This window comes from Hemiscyllium ocellatum, chromosome 9 (assembly GCF_020745735.1).
Source record: "Hemiscyllium ocellatum isolate sHemOce1 chromosome 9, sHemOce1.pat.X.cur, whole genome shotgun sequence".
Taxonomy (NCBI): domain Eukaryota; kingdom Metazoa; phylum Chordata; class Chondrichthyes; order Orectolobiformes; family Hemiscylliidae; genus Hemiscyllium; species Hemiscyllium ocellatum.
This window is the reverse complement of record NC_083409.1, coordinates 90,628,822-90,648,081: the sequence shown is the minus strand read 5'-3', so window position 1 is coordinate 90,648,081 and position 19,260 is coordinate 90,628,822. Positions and strand designations below refer to the sequence as shown.

The 19,260-nt window shown below is 42.7% G+C and overlaps 1 protein-coding gene across 1 annotated transcript in view; it reads right to left on the bottom strand.

Annotated features, from left to right (window-relative positions):
* The window catches only part of LOC132818814 (SLIT and NTRK-like protein 1), a 53,899-nt gene that overhangs the window by 15,384 nt on the left and 19,255 nt on the right, over window positions 1-19,260 (bottom strand). Inside the window, exon 3 of the mRNA XM_060829915.1 lies at window positions 9,607-10,120. Coding sequence (XP_060685898.1) covers window positions 9,607-10,120 — 514 coding nt within the window. The remainder of the gene's footprint in view (window positions 1-9,606; window positions 10,121-19,260) is intronic.

Sequence of the window (19,260 nt, the reverse complement as noted above, 5' to 3'; positions counted from 1 at the left end):
CATTCTGTGAAATACAAAGCCACCAGACGGATATAACATATTCTGCCTTATCCTAACAACCTGCTCCTTAGAATTAGGAGACTCGGTTTAGATATCAGCCTTGGCTCCTTGTAGTAGTTTGAATTAGATATTCATTAGAGTTAGGTCCCACTACATAGATTTGAGCAGATAATGCAGGTTGATACTTCAATGCACATTTGAAGGCTGCTGCACTGTCTCAGGTATCATCTTTTCGATTCAATATCGTGCCTATCCTATTGTGTGAGCCATGTAAAAGATTCCATGACAGGCAGAAGAACAGGGAGAGTTGATTTCAAGAATGGATCAATGTTTACTCCACAGTCAACACCATCAAAACCTGATATCTAGCCATTTATGATATATGTGGGGCCCTGCAAGCACAAATTGATGACAGCATTTACCTACGTCATCACAATTTAAGAAGTATTTCAATGACCATTATGTCTCAAGGGCCTGAATTGTACTAATAAATGCTAATTTAATCTGGCAAAATCATGAATATGTTTGCAGTCATATTATCCCTAATATCCCTAGCAGAAATGTTGTTCACTTTATATGGTTTTATTGTTGAGTGAAGAAAGCATTTGAACAAAAGCTATTGTGTGTTTCTCAAATGGATCTGGTGGTGTTAACAGGTTGTATTATACAAAAATGAAGTTTACTGTTCTGTTATGGTGTAAACAAAATGACAATTTACAGTTGTGCAGAAAAAAAGAAAGAACTTTTACAACCAAAGTTTGAGCCACAGAAATGTGTAAGTTAGTAGGGTGTGACTGGAATAGTCAACATTTATTGCTGATCCCTAACTGGCCTTGCATGAGTCAACTGTTATCACTGAGGCTGGATGGGTGCACTGTCGGTCTTGTACCACTACTCAATGGATCACAACATGGAATATATGTAATTTAACCAGTTACCAAAATGGTTAATTAAAATCATTGGTTACAATAGTTTTATATCTAAAACCTAAAATCTCAAATGGCCAATTAAATAATTTACCTGTATTAGGTTTTAAAGTTTAAAAAAAATCTATCAACCAGCTTTCTTAATGAACAAAATTGCTGTCTCACCATCAAAACAAAATTTATTGGTGAAATTAACACGGTCAGTAATACTGAATTATAAATGCTTACCCCTTTAAATGTCCCCAAACACACACACACACACACACTTCAGGAAAACAGAAAATGCCTTTCTGAAAAAAAACTATTGCCAATGAGTTACTCTTGAAGGCAAAGGATAATGTACAGAATATTCTGGTGTCTGGTGCTCTGATATTCTGGCACATGTGATCAAATCACTAATCACATTTGCTTATTTGTGAAGTTTCTCAGGCACAGTTTGCTCAGGGAATACAATATTGAGAAGTTCCTCCAACCACTTTTTTTCAGAACATTAAAGAGGTGTGCTCCTTCAGAAATTGGAAAGATCAGCTGGGTAGCTCATCCTTGCATGCTGCTTGCTTTCAATTACTTTCGTATTCTCCATGCAGTTGCTGTTCAAACAGCCCCACTAGGTGTCTACATTAGAAGCTGTATCACCATTCATGTGATTTTTAGGGAGTCTTATTTTTAAAGAAGTACAATCTCCAAAGTGACCTTTCAATTATCTGTCTTAAAAAAATACACTCCAGGTATTTCCACAAGATGTGAAATAATCATTTTCTTCACAAGTCTTCAAAATATAAGACTTCCAAGAAATTCTAAATAAGAAGTGTTTTTATAACATATTGAATCACTGAGGTCCCTTTGATATCAGTATAAGCACAGAGGCTTTGGGAGAGAATTGCAGGATTTTGACCTAGCAACAGTAAAGGAATAGGTTGGTGTATGGCTTAGAGGAGTACTTACAGGGGTTATGATACTAAGCATCTCCTGCCTTATTCTTCTGGGTAGTAAATGTACTGGATTTGGAAGGTGCTATCAAAATGTCTTGGTAAATTGCTACAATATATCTTGTAGGTGGTACACAAAGCTGACTCCATGTGCTAGTGGTGGAGATAGTGAATTTTAAAATGTTAGATGCAGTTTGGATCAAATAGTTTACTTTCATGTTGAGCTTTTTGAGTACTGTTGGAGCTGCACTCAATCAGGCAAATCTAAAATATTCTCTTACACTCTTAATTTATGTCTTGCAGATGGAGGACAGGTTTTAGAGAATTACGAGTTATCTGATTCAGAATTCTGATTTCTCTTGAAACCACGTGATTATTTTGTAGTCAATATTCATCTACAGTTTGTTGTTCACGAGGGTTTCAGTAATGATAATACCATTGAATGTCAAGGGAAGATGGTTAGATTCTATCTTGACGGAGCTGGTCATTGCTTGACAGTTTTGTAGCATGGATGTTACTTGTCACTTATCAGTGCAAGCCTAAATATTAGTCAGACCCTGAGGCTGTGGTGATTGACTTCCAACAACCACAACCATCTCTGTCCTGTTTCCATTCACTTCAAAGTTACTAGGGCTCCTTGACACCACACTCAATCAAATGCTGTCTCAATATCAAGGGCAGTCACTCACAACTCACTTCTTAAATTCAGCTCCTTTAATTGTGTCTCAAACAAGACAGTAATGAAGTCAAGAGCTGAATGATCCTGGTTGAACCCAAACTGAGCATTAGTGAGCAGGTTATTGAAGAATAAATGTCATTTGATAGAACTATTGAAGACATCTTCCATTATTTTGCCCATGTTTGAGATTAGACTGATGGGGAAGTAATTGGAAACATTGGATTTATCCTACTTTTTGAAGACAGGATGTAACTGGGCAAATGTGCACATTATTGGGTCAATGCCAGATTATATCTACAGGGGAACAGTTTGGTTGGGACTGTGGCTGGGTTTAGATCACAAGTCTTCAGTGTTACACTCAGTTTATTGACAGGATCCAAAACCTATGGTGTATCCAGTGCTTTTGATTAACTCTTCATATATCACTTGGAGCGAATTAAGTTGACTGAAGATTGGCATCAAAATCAAGGGGCGAGGGATCATCCACTTAGTGCTTTTGGCAGCGGGTTGCAAATGTTTAAGCCTTGTCATTTTCATTGATGCACTGGGCTCCCTTTTCAATGAGCATGGGAATGTTTTGAACTTCTTAATCCATTTAGATGTTTAATTGTACACCACATTCTATGACTGTTTGTTGTCAGAGAGCATAGCTTGGATCTATTGCATTGTTGAGGGATTGCCTGGCTTTGTTGATTGAGGGATAAATAAATATAGACAAAGCACAAGGGGGACGTTTCCTGTTCTGCAAATACGTGTTGCAGGATTTTTTACATTCATTTGAGGGGGATGACTGGCCCCCAGTTGAACTTATTTGACAGATGGTTCACTGGACAATGCAGCACTCCTCATTTGGGCCCTTTAACAATTTCTCCTTCCAACCCTCCCACTTCCTCCAGACAAAAGGGGTAGCCATGGGCACTCACGTGGGCCCCAGCTATGCCTGTCTCTTTCTGAATTAGTGGTGCTGGAAGAGCACAGCAGTTCAGGCAGCATCCAAGGAACAGCAAAATCCACGTTTTGGGCATAAGCCCATGAAGGACTTTTGCCCGAAACGTCGATTTTGCTGCACTTTGGATGCTGCCTTTACTGCTGTGCTCTTCCAGCACCACTAATCCAGAATCTGGTTTCCAGCATCTGCAGTCATTGTTTTTACCAGCTACATAGAACAGTCCGTCTTCCGGAGTTACACCACTCCCCACATCTTCCTCTGCTACATTGATGACTGCATCAGCGCCATCTTGTGCTCCCACAGGAGGTCGAACAGTTCATCAACTTCACCAACACATTCTAACCCAACCTTAAATTCACCTGGCCCATCTCTGACACCTCCCTCCCCTTCCTAGAGGTCTCCATCTCCATCCATGAGGACTGACTCAACACTGACATTTTTTACAAACCTACTGACTCACACAGCTACCTGGATTACATCTCTTCCCACCCTACTTGCTGGAAAATTTGCTATCCCGTATTCCCAATTCCTCCGCCTCTGCCACATCTGCTCCCAGGAGGACCAGTTCCACCACAAAACACACCAGACAGCCTCCTGTAAAGACTAATTTCCCATCCCACATGGTTGAAGATGCCCTCAATGCATCTCATCCACATCTCGCACCTCCGCCCTCAAACCCTACCCCTCCAACCGTGACAAGGACAGACCATCCCTCCCCCTCCCCGGTCCACCTCACCAACCTTCGCTTAAACCGCATCATCCGCCGACATTTCCACCACCTCCAAATGGGCCCCACTACCAGGGACATATTTCCCTCCCCAATGCCTATCTGCTTTCTGCAAAGACTGTTCCCTCCACAACTACCTGATCAGGTCCACGCCCCCTAAAATGCTACCCTCCCATCCTGGCACCTTCTCCTGCCACCACAGGAATTGCAAAACCTGCGCCCACACCTCCCCCCTTATCTTCGTCCAAAGCCCCAAAGGAGCCATCCGCATCCATCAAAGTTTCACCTGCACATCCACCAATGTCATTTATTGTATCCGTTGCTCTCAATGCAGTCTCCTCTACGTTGGGGAGACTGGACACCTTCTCACTGAGTGCTTTAGAGAACATCTGTGGGACATCCGCACCAATCAACCCCACCACCCTGTGGCCAAACATTTCAACTCCCCCCCAACTCTGCCATGTACATGCAGGTCCTGGGCCTCCTCCACCTCCACTTCCTCACCACCTGACGCCTGGAGGAAGAATGCCTCACCTTCTACCTCGGGACCCTTCAACCACAGGGTGTCAATGTGGACTTCACCAGTTTCCTCATTTCTCCTCCCCCACCTTACCCGAATTTCAACCTTCCAGTTCAGCACTGTCCTCATAACCTGTCCCACCTGCCAATCTTCCTTCCTACCTATCCGCTCCATCCTCCTCTCTGACTTATCACCTTTACCCTCACCTCCATCCACCTCTCAGTTATCTTCTCCCCAGCCCCACCCTCCTCCCATTTATCTCTCCACCCCCGAGGCCCCCAGCCTCATTCCTGATGAAGGGCTCTGGCCTGAAACGTTGATTTTCCTGATCCACGAATGCTGCTTGACATGCTGTGCTTTTCCAGCACCACACTCTCAACCGTGAAGTCTCAGTCTATTTACTGTCCTCAAGTTTATGGAGTACTTCTTAAACTCTCAACCACTTACTCAAAGAATGGGGATTACAGGGAGGATGAGCCGACTGACTGCAGCACTGTAGTGCAGGGGACCATTCAAGTGGAGAGAGAGAAGAGAAATGTTGTATTTGGAAATAGTATAGTTAGAGGCATTGGCACTGCTCTCCATGACCAGGACCTAGAGTCCTGAAGGTTGTGTTACCTACTTAGTGCTCAGGTTCGGGATATCTCATATGGGCTGCAGAGGAACTTGGAGTTGAAGGGTAAATATCCAGTGATCGTGGTCCACGAAAGTACCAACAATATAGATAAAATCAGGGCAGAGGCTCTGCTATGGAAGTATGAACAGCTAAGAGCTAAATTAAAAGGCAGAACCAAAAAAGTAATAAACTCTGGGTTACTACATGAGCCACAAGCTAATTTGCACAGGGTCAATAAGATTAAGCAGGTAAAGATCAAAGACTGGTGTGGAAGAAATGGGTTTGAATTCATGGGACATTGGCACCAGCACTGGGGAAGGAAAAAACCTGTTCCAATGGGATGGTCTTCGTCTGAACGGTGCTGGGACTAGATTCCTAGTGAATTGCATAACTAGGGCTGTAAAGAGGGCTTTAAACTAAATAGGGAAGGGGGCAATGAGGGTTCAATTCTAGGGGAAATTAAAAAACTTGAATTAAAAGAGAAGGTAAGAGTGCATAACTCAGGAGAGGTTATAAAAATCTCCAGCACAGACTCCAATAGGACAGACTGTTTGGAAAGGGTTAGCAAACAAATTTCAAGCACACTGGATAAACAAATGACAATGAGAAGAGGGTTGGGTAACATAGGACTGAAGGTATTATATCTGAATACACGCAGAACAAGGAATAAGGCATATGATCTGGTGCAGATCAAAATCGGCAGTTATGATGTGGGTATCATGGAGATGTGGCTGCAAGGGGATCAGGATTGGGAGCTGAATATTCAAGGAGTTTCATCCAATCAAAAAGACAGGCAGGTGGGCAGGGGGAGTGGAGTTTTCTTATTAGTAAGAAATGAAATTAAATCAATAGTAAGAAACCAAGTAGGTTCAGATGGTGGAGAATCCATGTGGGTAGAATTGAGGAACCGCAAAGGTTAAAAAAAATAGTTGGAGTCAGGAGCTGGGATGCAAATTACACCAGGAGATAGAAAAGATTTGTAGGAAAGACAAAGTAACGGTGATCATGTGGAATTTCAATATGCAGTGGACTGGGATATCAGGTTGGTAGTGGATTGCAAGAAAAGGGATTTGTGGAATGTCTTTAAGATGGCTTTTTGGGGCAGTTTGTGGTGGACCCCACTAGGGAACAGGAGATATTGCATTCAGTGTTGTGCAGTGAGACAGGCTTAATCAGAAAGCTTAAGGTGAAGGAACCCTTAGGAGGCAGTGAGCATATTATGATTGAATTTACTCTGCAATTTGAGAGGGAGCAGATAGAATCACAGGTCATAGTATTACAGCTGAATAAAGGCAACTACAGAGACATGAGGGAGAAGCTGGGTAGAATTTGTGGGTGGCATGGTGGCACAGTGGTTAGCACTGCTGCCTCACAGTGCCAGAGACCCGGCTTCAATTCCTGCCTCAGGCGACTGGCTGTGTGGAGTTTGCACATTCTCCCTGTGTCTGCGTGAGTTTCCTCTGGGTGCTCCGGTTTCCTCCCACAGTCCAAAGATGTGCGGGTCAGGTGAATTGGCCATGCTAAATTGCCCAGAGTGTTAGGTAAGGGGTAAATGTAGGGGTCTGGGTGGGTTGCGCTTTGGCGGGTCGGTGTGGACTTGCTTCCACACTGTAAGTAATTTAATCTAATCTAATTGATTGGAAGAGGAGCAGGAAAGACAGTGGCAGGAGTATTTCAGGAGACACAGCAGAGATTCATTTCAAGGAAAAAAAAGCATGGTACAGGGAGGATGAGGCAACCATAGTTGACTAAGGAAATCAGGGATAGCATAAAGGCAAAAGAAAAAGACACGTAATGTGGCGAAGGACAGTGGGAAACCAGAGGATTGGGAAGCTTACAAAAATCAACAGAGGGCAACAAAAAAAAGAAATAAGGAGGGAGAAGATTAAATATGAGGGTAAGCTAACCAGTAATAAAGGAAGATTGTAAGAGTTTCTTTAGATATTAAAAGGGTAAAAGAGAGGCAAAAATGGAAATTGGGTCACTGGAAAATTATGCTGAAGAGATAGCAGTGGGGACCAATGAAATGGCTGAGGAACTGGATAATTATTTTGCATCAGTCTTCTTGGTGGAAGACACAAGTAACATCCCAAACATTCAAGAGAGTGAGGGGGCAGAGCTGAGTATGGAGGCCATCACCAAGGAGAAGGTGCTAGAAAAACTGAATAGTCTGAAGGTGGATAAATCACCTGGACCGGATGGACTACATTCCAGATGTCTAAGGGAGATAGCTGAAGAGATAGTGGAGACATTAGTGATCTTTCAGGAGTTACTAGAATCAGGGAGGATCTCAGTTGACTGGAAAATCACTAACATGATACCCCCATTTAAAAAGAGAATACAGCAAATTGGAAAATTACAGACCGATTAGCCTAACCTCGGTTGTGGGTAAGATGCTGGAATCCATTGAGAAGGATGAGATTTCTGAATACTTGGAAGTATATGCTAAAATAGGGTAAAGTCAGCATGGTTTCATCAAGGGTAGGTCATGCTAGACAAATCTGCTAGAATTCTTTTTGGAAGTAATGAACAGGTTAGACCAAGGAGAGCCAATGGTTGTTATTTACCTGGACTTCAAGAAGGCCTTTGACAAGGTGCTACAAAGAAGGCTACTGAGTAAGATAAGGGCCCATGGTGTCAGGAGCAAGGTGCAAACATGGATAGAAGCTTGGATGTCTGGCAGAAAGCAGAGAGGGGGGATAAAAGGGTCCTTTTCAGGATGGCAGTCAGTGACAAGTGGTGTTCTGCAAGGCTCAGTGTTGGGACTACAATATTTCACTTTATACATTAACAATTGAAATAAAGGAACTGAGTGCATTCTGGTGAAGTTTACAGACAATACAAAGATAGGTAGAGGGACAGATAGCACTGAGGAGGTGGGGAGGTTGAAGAAGGATTTGGACAGGTTAGGAGAGTGAGCAAAGAAATGGCAGATGGAGTACAGTGTGGGAAAGTATGAGGTCATGCACTTTGGTAGGAAGAATAGAGGCATGGGCTATTTTCAAACTGGGGAGAAAATTCAGAAGTCTGAAGTGCAAAGAGACTTGGGAGTTCTAGTTCAGGATTCTCTCAAGGTAAACTTGCAAGTTGAGTCAGTAGTTAGGAAGGCAAATGCAATGATGGCATTTATTTTGAGAGGACTTGAATATAAAAGCAGGGATGTACTTCTGAGCCTCTGTAAGGCTCTGGGCAGACCACATTCAGAATACTGTATGCACGTCTGAACCCCGTATCTCAGGAAAGATGTATTAACCCTGGGTGTGTTCAGAGGAGGTTCACGAAAATGATGCCAGGAAGAAAAGCTTAAGGTATGAGGAACATTTGAAAACTCTAGATCTATACTCAATGGAGTTTAGAAGGATGAAAGGGTATCAAATTGAATCTTACAGAATACTAAATGGCGTGGACAGCGTGGATGCTTCCATTGTTAAGAGAGACCAGGACCTGAGGGCACAGCCTTGGAGTAAAGAGAAGACTTTTTAGAACAGATATAAGTAGAGACTTCTTCAGCTGGAGAGTGGTGAAACTGTGGAATTCATTGTCACAGAAGGCTGTCAAGGCCAGTTCATTGATTATATTTAGGATTGAGATAGATAGGTTCTTGAGTATCAAGGGGATCAAGGGTTACAACGAGAAAGCAGGAGAATGGGGTTGAAAAACCTATCAGCCATGATTGAATGGCGGAGCAGACCCAATGGGCTGAATGGCCTAATTTCTGCACCTATATCTTATGGTCTTAGAGTCATAGAGTAATAGAGATGTAGGGGAACACTACTGGTTGATCCCTATTATTAATTAGTGAATGATTTGCTTTGCTGTGTAATAGGTTGGACTGTCAGTTCTGGACTATGAAATATGTGTAGCTGAGGGCCTGATCTTATCGAGATCCCAGCTGATGTTTATTCTGATAACGACAGCCATGTGTGATAGATAATATCAAAACTGAACGCATGTTTTGCACTATGTTTAGGATATTCGATGAATATTTGTAACAAAAAGCACCACACAATAAACCCATGTGGATGGACAGGCTGTATATGTTACAGGTGTCTGATATTTCTTTATTGAAGTGGGCTGTAACAGGGATAACTGACTGTGCCTATTAGTTTTTCAATAGACAGGTTCAGCTGAAATTACCTTCTCTGTTCTATGCCAGAGATACCCACATTGATGAGGATTAGACAGACAGTCCAGTGTTTTCGCAGATCCCCCAACCTTCTCTGAAATTGACCTTAACTTGATAATCAATTAATTACTTACCCAACCGTGGCATCAACCATTTCTGTAGTGGGTACAGATTGCAGTCACAGACCCAAGAATTTCCTTGTAGTCGAACTTCACGTATTCTTTCAAGTTTCTCCAACAACTGGTTGGTGACTGTGGTCAGCTTGTTATTGGCCAGGTTCAACATTGACAAGTCCTGCCCATCACTGAGGAACTGAGTTGCCAAATCCTTTATTCTGTTATTGTTCAGCATCAGGATCTTTAAACTTAAAAGACCATTGAAAGCCTTGGGGTGGACCAAATCAATCTTGCAGTGACTCAGATCCATTACCTTCAGCTTCTTCAGATTCATAAAGGTCTCAGGGGTCAAAGTTGGCATGTGATTATTTGAGAGATTGAGGAAGACCAGATTTCTGAATGCCTGCAATCTCCTATTGTTTTCTCGATCCGTTGCATCCACTGAGTTGTCCGATAAATCCAAACTAGTTAAATTGGTGGGAAGATCTTCTGGCACCTTTGTAAGATTCCTCCCAGTGCAGATTGCTGAGGCCTGAGAAATATATAAAAACCCCATTTTATACTATGGTATTTCCACAAATGAAATTCAAATTTTCAAGTACAGGTCGTTGTGCTACATCTTGCATTTTGTTTAAACACAAATTCGCTATAATGTGATTGATGAACTGGAGACACTGTTCCTAAAGTGTGAACTTATAAAACATGTATTGGCTGTACATCACCAACACTTTAAGCATTTTTCGAAAGCATGAATTTTCTATTAATGCGGGGTTGCACAAGAATGCAGCCATCGCATTATAGAAAAATTACCTGCATGGCAGAATTGAGAACAGAGTCAATTAGAAAGGCCAGAAATAAACCATCTGGTGCCCTAAAAAAGTTAGATAATGTTTCAACTTTTTTCAGAGAATTATACAATCATGTGATTGGAAGCCACTTCATGTAACAATTTACCATCTACTCATTAAGTCAACAATACTCAAGTTATGTTCTGTTCGTTGCTTTCATCATGTTTTATAAATTAACTTTACAGTGCCTCTGAAAATCCTTGCTCTTGCTCCACCTGTGCTTAAACCCACAACACATATTTGGGATCAATGCAGGGTTAACCCAAATACAATATAGTGGTTGCTTTTGCCAGTGTGGGTGTCTTTTGAATCCCTGCCTAATGAGATAACAGTTGTGAAACTGATGGATACTTGCCAGTAGGCACAAATCAAAAGTAATTGATGCTCTTTGTGCCAATTAGAAAATGGCAGTGGATCTTCTTAATGTTGACTTTAAAACCTAAGTTGCCTTGACTTCCATTCTTGCCCACTCTCTTCTGAATCCCTTTACTAATGTCCACATTTCCACGCTAACATCTCCCTACATTCACTTCCTCTTACTCACACTAACAGTGACAACATTCAATTCTCTAACATCATGACTTTTAATCACAGACAAATTTATGTCTAACCACTACATCATATTTATCTGCAATTGCATTTCCTTATTCTATGCTGAAAATGTGTTGCTGGTTAAAGCGCAGCAGGTCAGGCAGCATTCCTGTTCCTTGGATGCTGCCTGACCTGCTGCGCTTTAACCAGCAACACATTTTCAGCTCTGACCTCCAGCATGTGCAGACCTCACTTTTTACTTTCCTTATTCTATGTCCTTACATTCATTGTATTTCATATGGGTCATCATCACTCCCTTCCCAAAAGAACCACCCTCTGTACCGATTTTAAAAATTGCTGTTCCAACTCTAATCTTGCTTTCCTCCCTAAAGTACTTGAACCAGTTTCTGTCTTCTAAATTTGTGCCCAACTTCCTCTTGAGTTCAAATTGGATTTCTGCTAGACACATCAATCTTAGATGAGCTGTCATTCCCTCTAAGGAAATTAAAGATATTGATTATTGGTGCTGAAAAGAAACCATGCACTTTTGCTATGAACTCCATTCCCTCTCCAGTTATTGTCTCATGCCAGCTCAGGTGGATTGCTTCTCTAGCTAAGCTTTTGATCCAAGTCCCCTCCGTTAGTCAGATGGAGTATATATAGAACATATAGAACCTATAGTACAGCACAGAACAGGCCCTTTGGCCTATGATGTTGTGCCGTGGGTTAATCCTAATGTAAAATAAAATAACAATCTATGCACCGCTCAATTCACTGCTATCCGTGTGCATGTCCAGCAATCGCTTAAATGTCCCTAATGACTCTGCCTCTACCCCCACCACTGGCACTACATTCCATGCATTCACAACTCATTGCGTAAAGTACCTACCTCTGATGTCTCCTCTATACCTTACTCCTAATACCTTGAAACAATGAACCCTCGTACCAGTCAATCCTGCCCTGGATAAAAGTCTCTGGCTATTGACTCTATCTATTCCTCCCATTATCTTGTCTACCTTGATCAGGTCACCTCTCTTCCTGCTTCTCTCCAGAGAGAAAAGTCCAAGCTTATTCAACTTACCCTCATAAGGCAAGCCCTTGAGTCCAGGTATAAGGAGGAATGAAGCTGGCTGGTGCAGAAAAAAAGGTCACCTACTTCCACCTCTATCTCACCTGCCTCTACCTATCCATGAATTTCATATACTGCTGAAATGCCCACTTACCTCACCTTTTTTCATGAGTCACTAGTTCAAGAAGTCTTAATGCAGTCCCAGCAGTGGTCACTGCTCCCAGAGATGCTGCAAGGACCAGATGTGGGTCTTCTTGTTCAGCTCAGGGTAGAATCCTCCCTCCACCGCCAACCTCTTTCAAGCTTATTAATACTCTGCAGAGTGCAGGGATGTGATGGTTCAAATCCCACCATGGCAGATGGTGGAATTTGAATACAATTTAAAAATATCTGGAATTAAGAGGCTAATGGCAAACATGAATCCATTGTTAATTGTCAGGAAAAACCCATCTTGTTCACTAATGTCCTTTAGGGAAAGAAACTGACATTCTTACCTGGTCTGACCTACCTGAGACTCCAGACCCAAAGCAATGTGGTTGACTCTTAATTTCCCACTAGATGGGCAATAAATGCTAGCCTACCCAGTGATGCCCTCATCCCATGAATGAAAAACAAAAAACAAACAAATGATGAAGTTAACTAAACAGTGCATAGCTTGCTTGTTGACTGTCTCTCTGGGATCAGTTACTGAGTATTCTGCACCATAATCCTCATGTCCAATATCAGACCTAATCCAGCCTTTCCCTCAACATCTCCTTCTATGATTCAGTAGCTCATTTTTGTTTTCAATCTATGCTTCTGTGACATTTTTCTACATTTGAGGCTCAGCCTTTGTTTTTATTCATAAATGCTCACAATCAGAGGGCAAGGCAACAGTTTCCCAGGTCATTGGCTGTGAGGAGGGATGATTGGCAAAATGATGGGGCAAGGGGCCCCAAAATCTTCCTGTCACTTTGCCAGAATACCAGCTGTGGGAAAATTAGTAGTTCAGACTCAGTTTTCCAGGCGGCCAATTAAAATACTTAAGTGTCTAATCAAGCTGCACTTCTGCCTCTGAGCACATCTTTCCAGGGAATATTGCCCAGGAAAACTTGGGTGGCCTTCCACTGGGATCAATGTAGGAGGTCTTTCCTTTATAGACACTCCATAGTCCATAAAGCAGACAGTCTTGCAGCGACAGTGCCTTCAATACTTCACCATCGTCACCCCTGATCACGGAGGCCTGATTGCCAGACACTCTTAATTTACCTTGAGGGCACCCTATCATTGAGACACTAACTCTGTTCAGTGCAGTTTGATCAATGGCCAAGCCCACTGAGCGACCAGTCATCTAATTGAGCCAGCAACTCCAACGGCCTTGATGCCAGTTGTGTGTGGGTACCTTCAAACCCAAAATGTGGATTAGAATAGCCATAAGTCTAGTCTAACTGGGAGAGAATAGGAGAAAGTGAGGGCTGCAGATGCTGGAGATCAGAGCTTGAAACTGTGTTGCTGGAAAAGCGCAGCAGGTCAGGCAGCATCAAAGGAACAGGAGAATCAACGTTTCAGGCATTAGCCCTTCTTCAGGAATCACTGGGAGAGAATGCTGAGTAAAAAAATGTTAAATTTAATGCATTACTGCAACCCCCTTCACAAATTACATAAATGTGTATAATTGCATTCCTTGTGTATATTTAAGGCTGAGATAGATTCTTGATCAGCAGAGGATTCAAGGTTTAAAGGGCAAATGCAAGAAAGTAGATCTAAGAAATGTCATGGTCTTATTGAATGGTGGAGCAGGCTTGAGAAGCTGAACCACCTACTCCTGTTCCATTTCTTATAGTCCTATGGCTTTGTGGTAACCCATATTAGTATAGCGACTGGGAGAATCTCAAAAACCACAAGTCTGTCTTCTACAGATCCCTCTTTACTTTGCCCAAGTCCCCATGATATCATCGGTGTCTGGTGTTTATTGCACTCAACAAGTGATAATTCTATCAGAACCAAATTCAACAACGGTGCCCCATTAACTAGCTGCTGACAATGTGTCACCTACATCCAAAGCAGGGTCAATACTGCTTTCTGTCATGACAGAGGAACATGGCAAAATTCAGCCCAGTTATTTTCAGCCAGCAACAGGTAGGCATGTGGACATGAGGAGGACCTCACAACAGGCATTCAGCATCATCTAGAGAAGCAGCCAAGAGAAGGACTTAGACAGGTAGTCAGAGAATAGACTGATAATTTATTTTACTTTGTGCTTTGTCATCTTCTGTTTAAAGTAAATATCTGAAATAGATGCAAGCCATGGTAGGACAGTTCAGCTGTGTGGAAAGCATATCTTGTGCTATGTGGATGCAACACAAATGGATTGGCTTCACAGATGTGGGGAAAAGAACTTAAAAAAGGGCAATAGTTGTAGGTGATTTGATTGGGGAATAGGGTGGCACGGTGGCTCAGTGGTTAGCACTGCTGCCTCACAACACTAGATTCCAGGTTTGATTCCCGCCTCAGGCGACTGTCTGTGTGGAGTTTGCACATTCTCCCCATGTCTACGTGGGTTTCCTCCAGGTGCTCCGGTTTCCTCCCACAGTCCAAAGATGTGCAGGTCAGGTGAATTGGCCATGCTAAATTGCCCACAGCGTTACATGCAATAGTCAGAGGGAAATTAGTCTGGGTGGGTTACTGTCCAGAGGGTTGGTGTGGACTGGTTGGGCCGAAGGGCCTGTTTCCACACAGTAGGTAATCTAATCAAATCTAAACTGGCATTTCTGTGGCCAGAGATAATAATCCAAATGGCAAGTTGCCATACTGGTTCAAAGGTCAATGGAAAGTTATGGGCCGATTGGCTTAACCTCGGTTGTAATAAAATTTGAGAATTTATCATTAAGGATGAGATTTCTAAATTTTTGGAAAGGCAGAGTTGGATTAGAATAATTCAGCATGGATTTAGTAAGGAGAGGTCATGCCTGACAAACCTGTTAGAATTCTTTGAAGAGATAACAAGTAGGTTAGACCAGGGAAACCCAGTGGATGTTATCTCCCTAGATTTCCAAAAGACGTTTGATAAGGTGCCTCACGGGAGGCTACTGAGTAAGGTGAGGGCCCACGGTGTTCGAGGTGAGCTACTTGCATGGATTGAGGATTGGCTGTCTGACAGAAGGCAAAGAGTTAGTTTTCGGAATGGCAGCTGGTGACAAGTGGTGTCCTGCACGGTTCAGTGTTGGGGCCGCAGCTACTCACTTTATATATTATTGATCTGGATGAAGGGACTGAGGGCATTCTGGCGAAGTTCGCCAATGGTACAAGGTTAGGTGGATAGGCAAGTAGTACTGAGGAGGTGGTGAGGCTGCAAAAAGATTTAGACAGTTTAGGAGAGTGGTCCAGGAAATGGCTGTTGAAATTGAACGTGAGCAAATGTGAAGTCTTGCACTTTGGGAGAAAGAATACTGGCATAGACTATTTTCTAAACGGTGAGAAAATTTATAAAGTCAAAGTACAAAGGAATCGGGAGTGCTAGTCCAGGATTTTCTAAAGGTTGACTTGCAGATTGAGGCTGTGGTTAAGAAAGCAAATGTAATGTTGTCATTTCTCTCAAGTGGGTTGGAATATAAAAGCAGCGATGATTTACTGAGACTTTATAAAGCTCCAGTTAGGTCCCATTTACAATACTGTATTCAATTCTGGGCTCCACATTGCAAGAAGGACATACTGGCACTGGAGCCTGTCCAGTGGAGATTCACACGGATAATCCCTGGAATGGTAGGCCTAACATACAATGGCTGAGGGTCCTGGGATTGTATTCATTAGAATTTAGAAAGTTGAGGGGAGATCTAATAGAAACTTACAAAACAACGCATGGCTTCGAAAGGGTGGACACTGGGAATTTGTTTCTGTTTAGGCGGGAATACTAGGACCCGTGGGCACAGCCTTAGAACTAGAGGGGGTCAATTTAGAATGGAAATGAGGAGACATTTCTTCAGCCAGAGAGTGGTGGGCCTGTGGAATTCATTGTCATGGAGCACAGTAGAGGCTGGGATGTTAAATATCTTCACGGCAGAGATTGTTAAATTCTTGATTTCGCAAAGAATCAAGGGCTACATGGAGAGTGCGGGTAAATGGCGTTGAAATGCCCATCAGCCATGATTGAATGGCGGAATGGACTTGATGGGCTGAATGGCCTTACTTCCACTCCTAAGTCTTATGGTCTTATGGTCAAGGACGTCGCAGAGTTGCTGCAAGAGATTTTGTTTGGGTACGTTAAAGCGTCAGAGAACAAAGAAAATTTACAGCCCAGGAACAGGCCTTGCAGCCCTCCAAGCCCGAGCTGATACAAATCAACTGTCTAAACCTATTGCCCAATTCCTAAGCGTCTGTATCCTTCTGCTCCCCACCTACTCATGCATCTGTCCAGATGCATCTTAAGTGAATATACCGTGCCTGCCTCTACCACCTCTGCTGGTAACGCATTCCAAACGCCCACCACCCTCAGTGTGAAGTACTTGCCGCGTGTATCCCCATTAAACTTTCTACCTCTCACCTAGAAAGAGTGACCTCTCATTTTTGAATCCTTCACCCTGGGAAAAAGCTTGTCTCTATCCACCTTGTCTATGCCCTTCATGATTTTGTAAACCTTAATCAGGTCCCTCCTCAATCTCCTTTTTTCTAATGAAAATAAACCTAACCTACTCAACCTGCCTTCATAGCTAGCACCTTCCATACCAGGCAACATCCTCGTAAACCTTCTCTGCACCCTCTCCAAAGTGTCCACATCCTTTTGGTAATGTGGCAACCAGAACTGTATACAGTATTGTAAATGCAGCCGAACCAATGTCTTGTACAATTTTAATATGACTTGCCAGCTCTTATACTCAATATCCCATCCTATGAAGGCAAGCATACTATATGCCTTCTTGACCACTCTATCCACCTGTGCAGCAAACTTCAGGGTACAATGGACCTGAACTCCCAGATCTATCTGCCCATCAACTTTTCCCAAGGCTCCTCCATTCATTGTACAACTTGCTCTAGAAATAGTCTTGCCTAAATGTATCACCTCACATTTGTCTGGATTGAAAACCATCTGCCACTTTTCCACCCGACTCTCCAGTCTATCTATATCCTCCTGTATTCTCTGACAGTCCCTTATGCTTTCTGCTACTCCACCAATCTTCGTGTCATCTGCAAACTTGTTGATCATACTAACAGTGCTGTTTTCCAGATCATTAATGTATATTATAAACAACAGTGGCCCCAACACTGACCCCTGTGGAACACCACTGGTCACCTTTCTCCATTTCGAGAAACTCCCTTCAACTACTACACTCTGTCTCCTGTTGCTCAACCAGTTCTTTATCCACCTAACTAGAATACCCTGCACACCATGTGACTTCACTTTCTCCATTAGTCTTCCATGGGGAACCTTATCAAACGCCTTGCTAAAGTCCATGTTTATGACATCAACAGCCCTTCCTTCATCTATCAACTTGGGTCACTTCCTCTGAAGAACTCTATTGTTAGCAAGGCACACAACCATGTTGCCTATCACTGATAAGCCCATTCTTTTCTTAAATATAAATAGATCCTATCCCTCAGTACCTTCTCCAGCAACTTTCCCACTACTGATGTCAGGCTCACTGGCCTGTAGTTACCCAGAATATCCCTACTACCCTTCTTGTAAGGGGGACAACATGAGCAACCCTCCAGTCCTTCGGCACCTCATCTGTATTTAAGAAAGATATCTGTCAGGGCCCCAGAGATCATGGTTCACATGGGCACCAACAATATACGGAGGGGAATAAGTCCCTGAAAGTAGAATTTAGGAAACACGGTAAGAGACTTGAAAGCAGGTCTTCGAAGGCAGTAAGTTCAGGACTGCATGCAGTCCAATATCCTAATGAGTATAAACACAGAGGAATTGAGTGAATGAACATGTAGACATTGGAACTAGTTCTGTAGCAGGTGGAACCAGTACAAGGAGGAGAGGTTAGATCTTAGCAGGAACAAAGAGACCTTGGAGTGCAGTCCTTTGAAAGAGGAGTAATAGGTTGATAGGATAGTGAAGAAGGCATTTGGGATGCTTTCCTTTATTGGTCAGAGCATTGAGTATAGGAAATGAGAGGTCATGTTGCAGATGCACAGGACATTAGCTAGGCAACTTTTGGAATATTGCGTGCAATTCTGGTCTCGCTCCTATTGGAAGGATATTGTGAAACTTGAAAGGGTTCAGAAAAGATTTATAAAGATGTTGCCACAGTTGGAGGATTTGAGCTATAGGGAGAGGCTGAATAAGATGGGGTTGTTTTCTCTGGAGGGATATGGGCCAAGTGCTGGCAAATGGGACTAGATTAGGTTAGGATATCTAGTCAGCATGGATGGGTTGGACTGAAGGGTCTGTTTCTGTACTGTACATACCTATGACTCTATGACTCCAATACTAGGACCAATATTCTGATGAGGGTATTCTGAAGAAGGGTCACTGGAAATGTTAACTCTGCTTTCTCTGTACAGATGAAACAGAAAGCAGCCTTGGTAGAAGTGGTTTATAGGCAACCAGACAGTAGTGTACTGTAAGGCACGTTATAAATCAGGAAATTAGAGATGCAAAGAGCAAGTGGAGTGCAACAATCATGGCTGACTTCAATTTACATATACGCTGAGTGAATCTAATGAACACTAATGCATTGGAGGAAACATTCCTGGAATACATTGGAAATAGTTTTCTGGAATAATAGTTGAAAGAATCACCTGGGACACAGCTACTTAAGATCTAGTATTATGCAACTTTTGTATTAATTCATGGGATGTGAGCATCGCTGACTCCGTCAGCGTTCATGCCCATGCCTAATCACCTAGAGGGCATTGCTGTTGGTCCCATTTTAAGTCAGACCCAGTAAGGATAGCAGATTTCTTTTCTTAATGGGCATTAGTGGACCATTACTCTTTACTCAGCGAGTCGTGAGTTCATGGAATGCCCTGCCAGTAGCAGTGGTGGACTCTCCCTCTTTATGGGCATTTAAACGGGCATTGGATAGACATATGGAGGATAGTGGGCTAGTGTAGATTAGGTGGGCTTGGATCAGCGCAACATCGAGGACCGAAGGGCCTGTACTTAGCTGTATTTTTCTATGTTCTATGTTCTATTAGATGGGTTTTCACAAACATAGGACTAGCTTCTTTAAAAATTGAATTAAAGTGTCTCTATCTGCCAAGATGCGATTTGAACCTAGAGAACATTAGTCTACA